We start from the raw sequence: 15,017 nt of genomic DNA on the forward strand, positions 1-15,017 counted from the left end.
CACTGCCTGAGCCAAGACTCTACGACGCGGTACGTGCAAGGCCACAGAAAACAGTGAAAGATGGAGTACAGCTGTGGCATGATTGATATGAAAGGTTTTTGCAAGACTTCCCCTGTTATCTGCGGTGGCTGGGTCAAGTACCATTTCTAACTATGCTTCAGTAACCTTGCGCCGTTGTAATATGCAACACCGATCTGCTGTTTCTGGTACGACATAAGTAAGCCACCAATAAGATATGCATTTCGAAAGAAGAAATCTAAGCGAAAACCACGTCGAATCGGTAAGACCCTAGAGCGAGGTTGGTCGGTTGAGCTGCACGACGACCGTAGCCTTGCGACCGTTGACGTGATCGAGATATGCATCGAGTTCGTCATCCTCTTCGATGAGATATGAGATCTCCTGGCCATCTGCACCCCTCTCCACGCCATCAATGCGACTGACGACCGCGTTGGGCCATTTCCGCTCCAGCAGCCGACGAAGTTCTTCAACCGATCTCGATGTCAAGGTTTGAAGCCAGACCTTATCTGCGCTGTGGACCTGCGACGTGGGATGGGGACGGATATAGACCGCGGTAGGATTGATAGCTGGCGCAGTTGCAAAGTTGTCGGCAGCTTCGAGAAGACTGGGGTCGATCTGCAAATCGGACAAGTCTTCAGCTGTAGAAGCGAACTGATATGCACTACCATTCTGCTCAGGCACAGGCTGAACAGCCGCCAGCTCGGTTGCAGCTTGTGCCGCCCGTGCCGCTTTGGCGGACTGAGTCTCGACGTTGACATCAGTAGTGGTTGTGGGAGCCACCCAACGACTGCCTCCTTTGGCCTGATCATCGCGCAGACGCTTCATGACATCTCGACACAATGCTTCCAGAGCTTTCTGTTTCTCCTGGAACTGAGGATCGGCTTCACCCTGGACAAACACATTTTGCAGAACAGGGCTTTCGGTAACCCACTGGTCTTTCAGTTCCTGCCAGTGTTCTGCACCTGTCTCGAGCTTGCTGGTGAATTTGTCGGCTTGCAAGGTAGCGTAGAAGGCGTTCCGAATCTGGCGGCTCTGCTCTGGGTTGATGCCGAGCACATTCTTGGCCTCTGCAATGGTCATGCGGCGACCAACGGAGCGAATCCGCTTGGTGACATCTGTGCAGACGACATCCAGTGCAAGCTCTTTCGATTGCAGATTGGTCTTGTCGTTCCAGAAGGCTTGCTGTAGCTGCTCATTGTTCTGGATGAGACGAGTTTTGATATCCTGCCACTTCTCTGCACCGGCGAGAGTCTTCTTGAATAAGCTCTCCTCCTCGCACATGGCTTGAAACTGGTCTCTCATTGCGCGATATTGTTTGTTGTCCAGACCGAGAAACACCTTGCTTTCGTCGAGGGTGGTCTCGGAAGGAAATCGCGGAGGACCTGGCGGGTCGGCAGCAAGACCGGCATAGCCTTTGGTACGACGACGACGCTTTTTATTCGCCCACTTCTCATCACTTTCAGCTTTACGCTGGTCGTGAAGTTCCTTTCTCTTGCGCAAGATTTCATCCAGATCCTCTTTGGTGACATTGTCATCTGTTGGCGACCTGGCGTCATCCACATGTGCAATGACGGTTGGTACTTCGGCGGCGTCGAGAATTTGATTCTGGAAATCGGATAGATCCTCGGTAGGAAGGCTGTGTGTCTTCATGCCGTTGGGAATGCGCAGGAGCCAGCGGTTCTTCGCTCGCAGCCGCATCAGCTCACGCTCTTTGATCTCGTAGCCTTCTTCATTGAGAGTCTTGAGCATTTCTCGCTGAGTATAGTTGGCCTCCCACAGCTCCTTCACGCGTTCGACAAGTTCTGCATTGCGGTGGGCAGGGTTTTGCTTCGAAGGGAAACCCCATCTTCGGAACTGCTGTTGAAAAGCACGCTTGGAGGGATTGAAGTTGTAGTTATCACGCATGTGCTGCATGATCTCCTCCAGCGACTAAATAGATCAGTACGAGACGCGTCTCCGGCGGGGAGTGGCGGCAGCTAACCTTTCGCTCCTCGATATAGAGCTTGTAGCACACATCTTTGTGCTGCGTCCACTGGTAAACCTGCAGTCGTCCATATTAGCACCGATGCCGACATTGCTGTGATTAGGTATCTTACCATGTTGAATAGATGGCGCCGTAGTGGTTTTGGCTACGGTGGTCGAGATGGTCGCGCTCTGCTCGAGAAGGCGGAAACCTGCAAAGGCCAAAAGCGCTGTTCAAAGAAGCTCGTCTTGGCACAACCTGCGGCCCCGGTGAAACATGGCTCCGATACATACGGCAGCTCCTCGGCTCCTTCCCACGAACATCAGATCAGTAATGCTCGGAGATGGCGGGAGAACAATGTGCTTCGATCCTTAAGCAGGTAGGAGTCAAGAACGAAGCGGCGGCCGCATGCCCGTGAGGTGTGTCGCCTTACTATATCACATTGTTGAGCTTCTCCGAATCTACAGCTCCTGAGCATCGATGCAATGATTTTGTGGGCAAGGCATGCTGCTTCACCACGTCCGGCGTCCAAGCTTCTGCATGGATCTAGCCCGTCGATACGCACGTTGACTCACTTCAAGATAGTGCAGCATACAACGCCAGTCCAGCACACCAGGCACTATCCAGGTGGTGCTGAGCCAGGTCATCACAATGATCTACTGCTTTCGGTGAAACAGTACATTCCCAAATCAGAGACTGGGCCGTCCTCGAATGGGCTGACGATCATCGGAGCTCACGGCAACGGCTTACCGAGCGAACTGCTAGAGCCTTTTTGGGATGACTTCTACGAGCACGTGAGGTCGAAAGGACAGCATATCCGGAGCATCTGGGTAGCTGATCAAGCGCATCAAGGCCAGAGTGGTATTTTCAATGAAGAGATTCTCGGCAACGACCCCTCCTGGTTCGACCACGCTCGAGACCTGCTGTATCTCATCAATCTTAAGCAGAAGCAGATGCCTCAACCCTTATTTGGTGTTGGCCATTCCATGGGTGCAGCCCAATTGGCTTATCTCGCAATGCTACATCCGAGTCTGCTGCAGGGCCTGGTGCTTATGGACCCAGTTATTCAGCCCACGAATCCAGGAAGGACATCGGGTATCGCGTCGACTTACCGAAGAGATACATGGCCCTCGAAACAAGCTGCTAGAGAGAGCTTTGCGAAAAGCAAGTTGTACCAGGCCTGGGACCCCAGAGTTTTTGATAAATGGATTGAAGCTGGTCTCCGTGAACTACCCACCGAATTGTGCTCCGATGCTGCACAGATAGAGGGCTCCGCTCCGGTCACACTGACAACGACCAAGGAGCAAGAGGTCTACTCTTATTTGAGACCATTGTGGAAAGGTGTTCCCGGAACAGTACCTTTGGAAGACCATGAGAACTATAGCGACTTTGACCCTGAGGCTGTGGAACCGGACTTCCCCTTCTATCGACCAGAGGCATCTATTTTGTTCCGGAAGCTCCCCGAACTGCGACCGCCGACATTATACCTCACCGGCAAGCACTCTCCACTGGCAGGGACAGAGCTGAATAGGCAACGCCTCGAGCTAACAGGATCTGGCGTCGGTGGTAGCGGCGGCGCAAAGGCCGGATGTGTCTCGGTCACTGAGATGGATTGCGGCCATTTCGTCCCAATGGATGAGCCCATCAAGTCAAGCGGGTTTGCCGCCGACTTCATCGGTGTCGAGGCAGCCAAGTGGCAGCAGAAGATGCAGCTCTTCCAGCAGCAATGGAAGAAGGAACCAAGACCTGAAAGTGTTATGCTTGACGACGAATGGCGGCAACGAATCGGTCCCAGAGCTCCAAGATAACGTAGACTTCATCAACTACAGTCTATGTCCCTGTCTCAATAGCTGAGCGCGCCGCCACATCACTTGCCAGCTGGTCACTCTCTATTCACTTGAATTCCTCACTCACCTCTAAATGCACCACCGGCGTTGGCTTCACAGGCAGGCAGGTTGTCACTATATCATCAACGTCACTACAAACACACAACCTCTGACACATACGCTATCGCTGTTGGCAGAATTCTCCTCCGCTACTTCTCGCCCTTGAATATGTTGCGATCTTCTTGTGCGCCCTCCCCACACCTTTACCAAGCACTTCCGCACAACAGTTCATTCCAGCCACATCCAGTCTACAGCCAGCTTTTGCTGCCGTCATTCTTTCTACTTCGAACACTGTCCTATTTAACTTGACAAGATGAGTCCAAACAATCAGAAGAACAATGCTAGCAACGGCGGGAACGGCAGCAAGCCTAATGACAACAGCAATCCGCAATCGCCGCAAACTCCTACACAAGAAGAACTCCAAGAAGAACTCCAAGGTAAGTAGCCCAAGCAGCCATGAGATAATTTTGGCTTGTATACCTGCTCCTCCCCCCTCATTCTCAAAGTCCATTTCTAGTATTCACCAAACATATCTAATTATCTACAGCTGCCCAAGCCCTCCCTGGCCTGCACGGCACAGGCTCAGCACCTCTAATGCATCATGCAGCCGCCGACAACAACGAGCCCGAGGCTACGACTACGCTTCACCTTCCCTCCGCCCCTCAGCATGCTCCTGCTGGTGTTGAAGGCGCTCTTACTATTGCTCCCGCCCGTATTCCTACGGCTGTCAATGCCCCTGTCACTGCAGACGACGTGCGGGAACTGCTCCATGCTCTCGAGATGGCTGATGCACGCACATACACCTTCATAACCCGGAACATCCCGAGCAATCTCCGCCAGCTGCAGATAATTGCTCGAATATACAACAACATGGGTCCTACGAGAACACTGACTAATGCGATCACCACCCTCGAGGATGCAGACTGGAACCTTGGCGAGGCGCTCCAGAACTGGCGTCGGATCGAGCGCCTCCGAGGTCTCCCCGCCGAAGCCCGCAGACAGGACCAGCACAACTACATGCTAGACCGCAGCGGCGCTCGTGGCGGACAGCGTTTCCATCCCTAAAAGCTCGAGCTCGAGGTCCGCATCGGAGACGGGAACACGGACAAGATGTTCAACCACTTGGACAAACACCCGATCTTCGACAAGGACTCCCCATTCGACATCCTGCGCCTCAACCGCGAGCAGACCAAGTTTCTGGATCGCGAACTCGATCCCATTCCCGCCCACCCCCCGCCAAAGAGGGCGCTTGGTGGCAAACCCTCGAGAAATGGGATCTCGAGGAGCGCTACCTCGCCCGCAACCGCGCCGCGACCAATTTCCCCAACTGTTCCGGCCTGGCCGACGAGCACAGGAGCCGGTGTGGTGTTCATGGTCTACGGTGATCCGGCAGGCGATTCTCACAGCAGCATGTCTGGGCTGTCCCCCTGCTTTCTTTGCTGCTTTCTGTGTTCAAGCACTGGCGTTCAGGATAGAGTGACCACATGACAGAGTCACAGTTTTCGTTCTACCATAATAGCATTGACGCTTCTAACGTCCACCGTTGCATGGGAGGTAGCTCATGCCTGAATCCATACCTCCTAACGTGAAGCTCATCCGTTCGTGACGTCCACTTCGCCCCTCGGTTATCAGTCCGAGACCGAACGCCTCCAGCAGGACCTGAATCCCACAGCTTCACATGGGATATATTTCTTACAGGCCATCCCGTTTCTGCTTTCACTACTTGCAGTGTCTCAGTGGAGTGATGGTTCGTTGCTGACCTGTAATATGGCCAAGATGCTTTGGGACCGCAAAATATTAGAAAGTTAGGGGAAAGTCCATACTGGGAGGAGCGCAGCAGCGAGGAGCCTATAATAGGGGGAAACGGCTTGATTAGAAGGAGGAGACGATCAGCTACCATCTGACTCGGAGTCAGCGCTGTCAGACTGAACTGCAGCAAATACACGTCACAAGATGGTCTGAGTTCATGCAGCTTCGTCAACTCTTCACTTGAATTGAGCTTGAGCTTGAGGAGTCTTGTTGTCTTGTTATACGATCACGAGACAAGCATGCCCTCGCTCTCAAAGTCGTGGTTTACTGACGGCAAGGCTGAATGAACGGGCTTCAATACATGTGTCATCTCTGATCTGTTAGATTCTCTGGCTAAACCCTTGTGCGCTGTCTATGCGCATGCAGCACCAAGTTGGGTATCATTGTTCGTAACGCGTCTCATCGGGACAGAATATCCTTGAATCAGGACAAAAGGGTCACCCGCACACTACAGCAGCTTTCGGAACCTGATTCACAGTGTCGACCACTTCAGGCTTCTCTTCGCGATGCAAAGGCTCATCCGATTGCTTCAATCGCTTTTCACTCTCCGCTTCAGCTGCTGCTTTCTTCCTGAGTTTCAAAGAACCTTTCGCCAGTGCCTCTTCGGGTGATGGCCGCACGTGCGGTTGGCATACCCACCAAGGGCGACCATACTTCGCCAGTGTCTTCTGGGTGGCAGTCAGAGTCTCCTCGCTCTGAGCGTACTCAGAAGGAGCAGCTGTTTCTTTCTCGGGTTCCGCAGCTTCTTCGTCCAGAGCCTTGCGCACGGCCTTCTCGAGGATCAAAAGGACTCGTTCGAAATTGGCCATCTCGCCCACTCTGCACTTTGCTAGAGCGTCCCTGATGTCCGTATTGACCGAGACGACAGATCTGAGCATGCCGAACAGATGACCCTGCATTGGTCGCAGATTAGGGGATGCAGCAACTCCACGATCTCGTTTTCGTTTCTTCGACTTCCCTTGTTGTTCGGTGGACTCTTGAAGCTCTGGTACCTGGATCTCAGGGGTGTCATCACCCGGCAGATACAGTGGCGCCCTTTGAGGCGGCTCCTGCTCCAAAACATAGCGGTAAATGATATCCAAGTATCGGCGGAAGACGCCATCGATCCTGTATCCGCCCTTTCCATCAGCGCCTTGCCAATATTCTCGGCTGTCCGGATCTGAGGGAGGACCCGCGAAGACAGTTGGGTCCGCCAGGTTCGCCTCCGCGCTCATAACGCCATCGAATCCTGTGGCTTCTAAGCAGGTCTTTAGATCGTCATGATTAAGGATGTTGCCATTGGCGAAAAGTACTGTTTCCGGTGGCAGGTTTTCCCGTAGATACCGGAGTATTGACCAGTCAGCCAGACCGGTGTTGTGGCCCTTCTGCTCCCTTCTTCGGCCGTGTACTGTAAGTATGCTGGCACCAGCAGACAGAATCATCTTGGCATAGTCAAGGGTCTTTTCCTTTGTTTCCAGTATTCTCATCTTCGCAGTCACTGGGACTGACAAGTTTTGGTGTAGTCTCTTGATCAGCGCGGATATGGTGTCCCAATCTTCCTGCAAAAAGGCACCGTATTGGCCGCTTCTTGCAATGCCCTGCGGACAGCCCAAGTTCAGGTCGACCGCGTCGCAATAAGGTGCTGCATACTCTGCTGCTTCTAGGAACTGTTCCGGTTTGTTTGCGCAGAATTGTACGAATAATGGCCGATCGATCTCGGGGTTACCATCCAGCCATCGAGGTTCGTCTGAAGGCTCTTTCAAAATGAGGCTGCTTCGCGTAGGCTGGAAGTGCTCGTCTCGGAATTTCGCTCCTTCCTGAAATAGGCGCGCATGCAGCATGGGACTGTATGCCAACAGGTCTTTCGAGGACTCCTTCGGTAGATATGATCGACTCAGCATGCGCCAGGCCTGGTACCGTCAGCATCTAGTGGCAGATGTACTTCAAATGAGACTCACAAACTCGGATCGATCCACCATAGGGGCCAAAATCATTTTTGGACTTCCTATGCTCTCGTAAAATGCTCGCCCATGAAGTTTCTTCGTCTGCGTTGTAGCCATGGTGGGCGAAGTCGTGGAAGTTGTATGAAAGAGCGTGCGGGCTTTGGGAACTGCGGCCGCCAGCTGCGCTTTCACACCGCCAATAAACATGAAATGAGACAGTCTTCACCGCCGCCCACCTTTCTATCCGCTGATACCGGCTACCGAGTATGTGTGCCAGAAAGAAGATCGCATCATCAGTCAAGATCCAAAAATTGTCTCCAACACGCCTCAAAACGGCTAGCCGAAGTTGGCTGCCAAGAGGTACCACTATCGGCCTGGACGAGCCTCGACTCACTGCAGCCATACATAAAATTCCCCCTAATCTAGCCATCACTTTGACGACTCACGTGCCATTTGAGACAGCTACATTCGTTGACTCAAACCTCCTAGGTCTCAGTCTACGAGACCAGGCGGTGCTACCCCAAGTCTCTTTCCAGTCTCGCCTTGCACAGCCACATGACTCACACTCAATCTCCATCTATTTTCTGGCCAGTACTCCCAAAGATCTTGTCGACGCGATCGAAGCGATGCCATACCACCTCCTCTGTATCTCCGGCTACCCGTTTGAAGTATCTGATGCGATGCTGCGGCACCCAATCCTCCTCCGTAACTTCATTCAGCCACATCGATGCCCGCAATTCCTTGTTACCGCCAAAACGGTCGAGATAGCCAACGACGAATTCCTCAATCTTAAGACTAGGATCCCAGCGTATCCGGTCGAGGACATCTGTAAGTGTCAGCATCCGTAGGTGGATGATGTCGAGGTCTACACACCTTGGGCAGTCCTCATCTTAGCGCCCTTCTCTTCGGATGCCTCGCGTGTCTGGTTGCGGGAGAAGTCGCCTTTCAGTCGCCGCCTAGTTTCGTCATCAAGTACTGCCTGCACTTCTTGTTCCTCCACACGCTCCTTGACTTCTTGCTGCCCGATTTCTCGCAAGTGCTCTTGCGCTACGCGTCTGAGTATTGCTAATCTCTGAGCCTCGGGGTCTGTCGATGTCTGCGACGATTCTGATCCGTGGTTGTCCGCCATGCCTGTCCGATATTCAGTGGGGAATCTTCTTTTCGGGCCTGGAAACCAAGGACTTTCCATTGCTAGAGGCCAATTCCCATCTATATAAGGCTCCGGGACCCCCTGGTCTCGACTCCTCGGCTGCGCCACAGATCCACTGGGCCCGGCTCGTAGGGTGAGTCATACCGCGGGCTATGATGGCATCAAACATATGAGGACCAGACGATGACTGACAGCGCGATGATCTAGCCCTGCAGTACCTCCTGCAGGAGGCGTTAGGAGTTGAGCTACATTCCCATGGGCCATCTTCTACAATACATCCAACTTTCCGGCAGTTGGAAGCAAAGACCAGGTAGTGGGAATCCACTCTCATCTTGTCGTTGCAACCCACTTCGACTTGCTATGACGTCTCTATTAGACAGGGCTGTTCGAACCGGCGCCCGCATGGTCGCCACGTCACCCCTCGAAAGGCGTACGAGGTCGAGCATGCATCTCAGTCTGGAATTCAATACGGCTCGAATGCCAAGCCTTTCAGGGGTGGGAGCCTTGTTCTGAATCTTCCCTCTCTTCTCTTCCTACACTGGATGCTGCTGTTGATGTCTGGCATGAGCAAGAAAGAAATATTGTCCGGACATTCTGGGAGTCAGTGGCCATGTATAGCTCCAGGGCTGAATATAGCTGACTCAATGCGAAATCGCTCAGGCATCTTGAAGAACCATGCGGCGTTTTCTCTCGCGATAGCGATCAGCGACCGCTGTACTGTAGTCAACCAGGGGCAAAAATTGGTACAGAATCAAGCCTTGGGATATTTGAGAAACCCGAAGTGCCACTCAGATGGCTATAAACATGACTACTGCTCTCGAAGACAGGCACCTACACCCTCCTCGCGCAGATTTTCCTACTTCGGGCCCCCAATCAACACCTTAATGCCTTTCCCAGCCTTAATATCTTCAAAAGCCTGCTCGGCCTCCTCAAACGCGACCTCCCTCGTAATCAGCTTCTTGACATCAATCTTCCCACTCCCGACCAACTGCACGGCATCCCTGTAATCCCCCTCACTGTACCTGAAACTGCCACTGATCTTCAACTCCTTCAAGCACGCCACCATGATGGGGAACGTGCACTCATCCCTGCCCATGCCACCCTGCACATAACTGCCGCCGTTCCTCAGGACATGCATCGCCGTCTGCACGCTGGGCTCGGCGCCAGACGCATCAATGGCCACATCGGCGCCCAGTCCCAAATCATGCTCCTTGACCATCCGCTCCGCGTTCTCCTGGGAGCTGACCTTCTCCGGCATGAACACCCCCGTGGCGGCGAACTCTTTCGCAAAATCCAACCGCGGCTGCTGGATGTCGACCGCGATGACCTTGCTCGCGCCGAACGACTTGGCGACCGCACAGCACAGCAGCCCGACGGGACCCGCGCCGAAGACGACGACGGAATCGCCGTTCCGGATCCGGCTCTGCTTCGTGATATGCACCGCCACCGCCAGCGGCTCCATCAGCGCGCCCTCCTGCAGACTCACGTGGTCGGGCAGCCGGTAGCAGAAATCCTCCGGCAGCACGTAGTACTTGGCCAGCGTGCCGTCGTACGGCGGGGTGGCGGCAAACTTCATGTCCAGACACAGATTGTACAGCCCTTCCTTGCAGCGCACGCAGCGGCGGCAGCAGACGCCGGGCTCCATGGCGACGCGGTCCCCCTTTTTCAACGTGGTGACTTGGTCGCCCACGGCCACGACGGTGCCGCTGCTCTCGTGGCCCAGCACCATGGGGTCTTTGACGACGTAGTGGCCGATGCGGCCGTGCTGCCAGTAGTGGATGTCGGAGCCGCAGATGCCCGTGTAGTTGACTTGCAGGAGGACGTCGTGCGGGTCTGAGATGGAGGGGATGGGCCGGTCTTCGAACTTGACGGATTTCTCGCCGGCGAGGATGAACGAGTTGTTCTGGAAGTAGAAGTGTCAGATGGGAGTAGATCAGGAGGGGGTCCCTGCGCGTACCTTTGTCTCGGTCTGTGTAGCCATGGTGGGCTAAAGTTGCTGCTGCTGCTCTGAATGCTCTGAATGCTCTGTGACGTATATTTCTAGCTCAGTTCAAAGCTCTCTGTAGATCGCTCTTTCGCCGAGCTAGAGGTAAGGCAACGGACTACAGCTGCGTATAGCGAAACGAGATAGAATACAACAAGCAACCAAAAAAACTCGTTTCGTTGCAGTCGGAGGTACCACCCCCCTCACGTATATATAAAATCCGCTTATTAGCCTGATTGTTCCGGTGGAACATGCCCAAGTGTTTAACTGCGGGGCAGCCAATGGTGGCTCGTGTTACATACAAACCCACCGGCGCTAACCCCTCCCACTCCGCTTCATGCCCAGACTGAGGTACGTCAAGCCAACGAACGGGCGGGCCCGGGGGAAATGATTTGTTTCCCGAGAGAAATGGGAGGCTACATATGCACTGGTCATCATGTTGATCAAGAAGATCACGAAATAGTCAAGACATACTTCCATGCTTGCGGGGAAATGAGTTTTGAGTAGCTTCAATCATTGCGCCCAGTCGTAACATGGCTGACAGGCTGAGATTGTGTATACAAAAAGAAGCGGGCAAACCCCGCGATTATCCCCGACCGGCAACCTCAAAAGGGCAGGTGCACCCTCCCTTGCATTTTTACTGCCTGGTCCTCTTCGCCCGCATCAATGGCCTTTCTCGAGCTGCACAATCTTGTCCGCATTTAGGATGCCCAGCGGATCGAACGCCTGCTTCAACTTCCTCATGGCATCAACCGTGTCCTCGCCGAGCTCCTCTCTCAGGCTCTCCCTCTTCTTCAATCCTACGCCGTGCTCGCCCGTTATTGTGCCTTCCATGTCGATCGCCCGCTGGACCATCCTGTGCACCACCTGACCAGCTGTTTCTTTCTCGGCATCGTTGTACAGCAGAATAGTGTGGAAGTTGCCGTCGCCCACGTGTCCCACAATTCCACCGACCAATCCGCTCTTCTCGACATCGTCACGCGTCTCCTGGATGATGTCTGCCAGCTGGCTGATAGGCACCGCAACATCCGTTGTCCAGACATGGTCGCTGCTATCCCTTCTCAGAGCCATGACAGACCACAATGCCTCCTTGCGAGCGGACCACAGCTCCGCCGCCTCATCGTCGTCCTTGGCAAATTCGAATGTCTTGCTGTTGGCCAATTTCCGTACAATGGCAATCTGCTCCTTGACACCCTCCTTTGTGCCCGCAAATTTGAAGAACAGGCTGGGCGCTTCGGTCCATGAGCGAGATGTGGTACCAGCCTTGTTGATGCACTTCATCTGTACATCATCCAAAATCTCCATGCCCGCGAGCTGAATGCCTTCTTTGACAACCTTGGCAACACACTCGGCTGCGGCGTGGATGGAAGGGAATGTTGCGACTGCGACGCTCGTAGACTTGGGGAGAGTCGTGACTTTGAGTGTAGCTTCCGTGACTATACCAAGCGTACCCTCGCTTCCAATGAACATTTGCGTAAGATTGTAGCCAGCACTGGACTTCCGTGGGCGACGGCGGGTCTTGACAACGGTTCCGTCCGCGAGAACAACAGTCAGACTGACGACCCAGTCTCTCATCGTGCCATATCGATACGCGTTGGTGCCGGAGCATCCAGTGCCCACCATGCCACCGATCTTGGCGCCTGGGCCTGGGTCAGGCGGGAAAAAGAGACCGTGTTCATGTAGTTCGTCGTTGAGGTGTTCCCAGCCGAGCGCAGGTTGCACAATGATGTCTAGATCTTCCGGATGAAAGTCGAGAATCTTGTCCATACGGGCCAGGTCGATACAGACACCGCCCCTCGTCGGCGCGAAGTGGCCTTCCAAGCTGGTGCCGCCTGACAGCGCTGTGACGGGAACCTTCCTTTGGTGGCATACTTTCATGATCTTGCTGACCTCCTCGGTCGTGCCAGGATATACCACGCAAAAAGGCACCTCGTGTTCCTTGCGCGAATATGAGCTCCATTCCGAACCGGCATGAGTCTCAAGATCTTCTTTTGCGGAGCTGACGTTTTCCTTGCCGACAATAAGAGCAAAGTCAACCCATGCGGCCTGCAGTGTGGTCGTACGTGTGTCATGCTGCGGAGGTTGTGCATCCTTGAGGGTCGTGGTGGAGGTGGAGGGAAGCGGCCGCGGGACTCGTTTGCCAAAGCTGTAGGCCGCAAATGCTGTGGCCAACAATGCTGAAAACGTGTTAGCATCAAATGCTTCCACTGGGGAGGACACTTACCAATGCTCAGCATAATAGAGTTGGGCACCCAGCTGGTCGACCTGACCTCCCTCTCCCGAATATACCTTGACTCATTGGCGCGCTCGCGCTGTAGCCGCGCATACGTGCTTCCTTGAAGGCTGTTCACGAAGTCAGGAGTCTTTGCTTTCTCCTCCTTCTTCTCTTCCTTCAGCCACCTACTGCCATGGAACGACCGACTGCCCGCAAGCACGGACTGGAGAAATGGTGATGACTGTGCTGCGGGCTTTGCCCGGACCGCACGGAGGCCTGCTGCGGCCAGCCTGTAGGAAGGTAGGCTCTGCATCTTTGACCTGAAGCAGCTCGAGAAGCTGGAGAGAGGTCAGTTGCAGCGCATCCTTTTGTAGGCAAGTTGCTGAGGCCCAAGGACGAACGATTCTCGGTGGCGGGGATGGAGATCTTGCACCATAGCCGATGGCCAACAGCCGAAAGATCGAGGCGTGCGGAGCTTTCTCCGCAGTTGAGCAAGGCCGCCCTGCAGAATGCCAAGACCAGTCTTCGTCGCCTAACCTGCTCCATCTAACGGCTACGGGAAGAAGGACGAGACGACACACCAAGATCTCATGGTACGCGACGCTGCGGTCAGCCATGCTTGCCCGTTTCTTCGACGGCAAATTGCCATAGCCGCGCTACAGATTCGACCCCGGTACTTGTAGCTCAACGCGGGGCTCGAAGTCCGCCGAGCATGAATGCTGCCTCCATCAACGCTATCTCGCCCATGCGAGGTAAGCATCAATGCGCCTGCACAGTCGGAACCTGCGGTGCTATGCTACCGTTCTGCTTCGCCGCGTCCTTTGCTGCCGCATTCTTCGCCTCCTCCGCCTGCTGCTCCCGTATCTTCTTCAGGAGTTCCGGGTACCACCTTTCGCCCACGTCGGGATGGCTTTTAATTCGATTCATGAGGGTTGCCTCGCCTAGCCGTGACCACATGCCCTTGATGAAGGTAAACTCGATATCGTCCAGCTTCTCGCCCCGGCGATCGAGTATCTCTTGTCTTAGCGCTTTGACATTTTCGGGAATATTCATGCTCTCTGTGCTCGCGTCAGACAATGGATTGAGTAGTAAGCACGGGGAAGGTACTCACCAAACGTAGCATCGTAGCTCACGCCCTGGAAGAACGGAATACTGTATCTCGCCCCCAATCCCCTCTGCGGACTCAACACCCGATGGGTCGTGCTCTGGCACACGCCCTGAGTTAACGCCTCCATGCCCTGACCGATGGCGACCACGAAAGTTCCATCAATCGGCACACAGTCGATCCACTTGCCATCTGCATTCTGCACCTGGAGCCCCCTGTGGTTGCTCGCTTGCAACAGGTAACTCGAGAGCATAGAGTCCTTGTGCGGCCCTACACCCTGCGCCTCCACCGCCCCATCAACACCCAACTCATCCAGATCCGGATACTTGACAATCTTCAATTTATGCTGCTGCGCATCGTCAAAGAAGCGATCGAACGCATTTGCCGGCATGCCAATCGCCTCCGCACACAACGACGTAAAGCGAATAGACATATCCCCCATCAGCAGCATGTACCTCTCATAGATCTCCTTGAAGCCCGGCAGCGCCGCCTCATCCGGCCACAGATTTGGCGCCAGCAAGTTCCGGTACAGCGGGTCTCCCGGCTGCGGCACCGGATGGGGCGTCGACAGATCGATCTGCTCGCGCCAGTCGGTCTTGAAACGCGTGATCTCCATGCCGAGCTTGTTGTAGCCGAGGAACGACGGCGCGTTGACCATTTCGCACTTGAGCTTCTCATCTTCGGGGAGTGAGAAGAAGGACTTGCCTAGCGTGATGACCTGTTGGATGAGCTCTGACGGGATGCCGGTGTTCTTGATGTAGAGGAAGCCGACTTCCAGTAAGGCATGGCGGAGGTCGGCGAGGAGAGCGGGTTTGGTGTCGGGGTTGTCAGCCAGCGATAGATCGAGGATGGGGATGCTGCTGAACGACATAGTGTTCGATGCCGCGTCGTGCTGCTGGTCAAGGATGAGAATAGGATGCAAATACCTCCAATGTCCTAATGCGAGTGTTTAGATGAGCCCACGC

General features: G+C 54.4%; 8 protein-coding genes across 8 annotated transcripts; 2 read left to right on the forward strand and 6 right to left on the reverse strand.

The window, feature by feature from the left end:
* Positions 1-288: 288 nt before the first annotated feature.
* HMPREF1541_00189 (uncharacterized protein) lies at positions 289-2,117 on the reverse strand (the record flags this gene model as incomplete). The annotated part of the gene is made up of 3 exons (XM_008712496.1): positions 289-1,947; positions 2,000-2,059; positions 2,115-2,117. 3 exons carry the CDS (start codon positions 2,115-2,117, stop codon positions 289-291), a joined length of 1,722 nt encoding a protein of 573 aa, XP_008710718.1.
* A 349-nt stretch (positions 2,118-2,466) lies between these two features.
* On the forward strand, positions 2,467-3,789 carry HMPREF1541_00190 (uncharacterized protein; the record flags this gene model as incomplete). The annotated part of the gene is made up of 1 exon (XM_008712497.1): positions 2,467-3,789. One exon carries the CDS (start codon positions 2,467-2,469, stop codon positions 3,787-3,789), a length of 1,323 nt encoding a protein of 440 aa, XP_008710719.1.
* A 391-nt stretch (positions 3,790-4,180) lies between these two features.
* On the forward strand, positions 4,181-4,932 carry HMPREF1541_00191 (uncharacterized protein; the record flags this gene model as incomplete). The annotated part of the gene is made up of 2 exons (XM_008712498.1): positions 4,181-4,304; positions 4,415-4,932. The coding sequence occupies 2 exons, from the start codon at positions 4,181-4,183 to the stop codon at positions 4,930-4,932; spliced, it is 642 nt and encodes a 213-aa protein (XP_008710720.1).
* A 1,181-nt stretch (positions 4,933-6,113) lies between these two features.
* On the reverse strand, positions 6,114-7,715 carry HMPREF1541_00192 (uncharacterized protein; the record flags this gene model as incomplete). Its single annotated transcript, XM_008712499.1, has 2 exons — positions 6,114-7,565; positions 7,614-7,715. The coding sequence occupies 2 exons, from the start codon at positions 7,713-7,715 to the stop codon at positions 6,114-6,116; spliced, it is 1,554 nt and encodes a 517-aa protein (XP_008710721.1).
* A 449-nt stretch (positions 7,716-8,164) lies between these two features.
* HMPREF1541_00193 (uncharacterized protein) lies at positions 8,165-8,727 on the reverse strand (the record flags this gene model as incomplete). Its single annotated transcript, XM_008712500.1, has 2 exons — positions 8,165-8,424; positions 8,472-8,727. 2 exons carry the CDS (start codon positions 8,725-8,727, stop codon positions 8,165-8,167), a joined length of 516 nt encoding a protein of 171 aa, XP_008710722.1.
* Positions 8,728-9,604: 877 nt separating this feature from the next.
* HMPREF1541_00194 (D-xylulose reductase A) lies at positions 9,605-10,729 on the reverse strand (the record flags this gene model as incomplete). The annotated part of the gene is made up of 2 exons (XM_008712501.1): positions 9,605-10,651; positions 10,706-10,729. The coding sequence occupies 2 exons, from the start codon at positions 10,727-10,729 to the stop codon at positions 9,605-9,607; spliced, it is 1,071 nt and encodes a 356-aa protein (XP_008710723.1).
* A 666-nt stretch (positions 10,730-11,395) lies between these two features.
* Positions 11,396-13,260, reverse strand: HMPREF1541_00195 (glycolate oxidase, subunit GlcD; the record flags this gene model as incomplete). Its single annotated transcript, XM_008712502.1, has 2 exons — positions 11,396-12,909; positions 12,957-13,260. 2 exons carry the CDS (start codon positions 13,258-13,260, stop codon positions 11,396-11,398), a joined length of 1,818 nt encoding a protein of 605 aa, XP_008710724.1.
* A 446-nt stretch (positions 13,261-13,706) lies between these two features.
* On the reverse strand, positions 13,707-14,923 carry HMPREF1541_00196 (uncharacterized protein; the record flags this gene model as incomplete). The annotated part of the gene is made up of 2 exons (XM_008712503.1): positions 13,707-14,005; positions 14,059-14,923. 2 exons carry the CDS (start codon positions 14,921-14,923, stop codon positions 13,707-13,709), a joined length of 1,164 nt encoding a protein of 387 aa, XP_008710725.1.
* Positions 14,924-15,017: the final 94 nt, after the last annotated feature.

This window comes from Cyphellophora europaea (genome assembly GCF_000365145.1).
Source record: "Cyphellophora europaea CBS 101466 unplaced genomic scaffold supercont1.1, whole genome shotgun sequence".
NCBI classification, from domain to species: domain Eukaryota; kingdom Fungi; phylum Ascomycota; class Eurotiomycetes; order Chaetothyriales; family Cyphellophoraceae; genus Cyphellophora; species Cyphellophora europaea.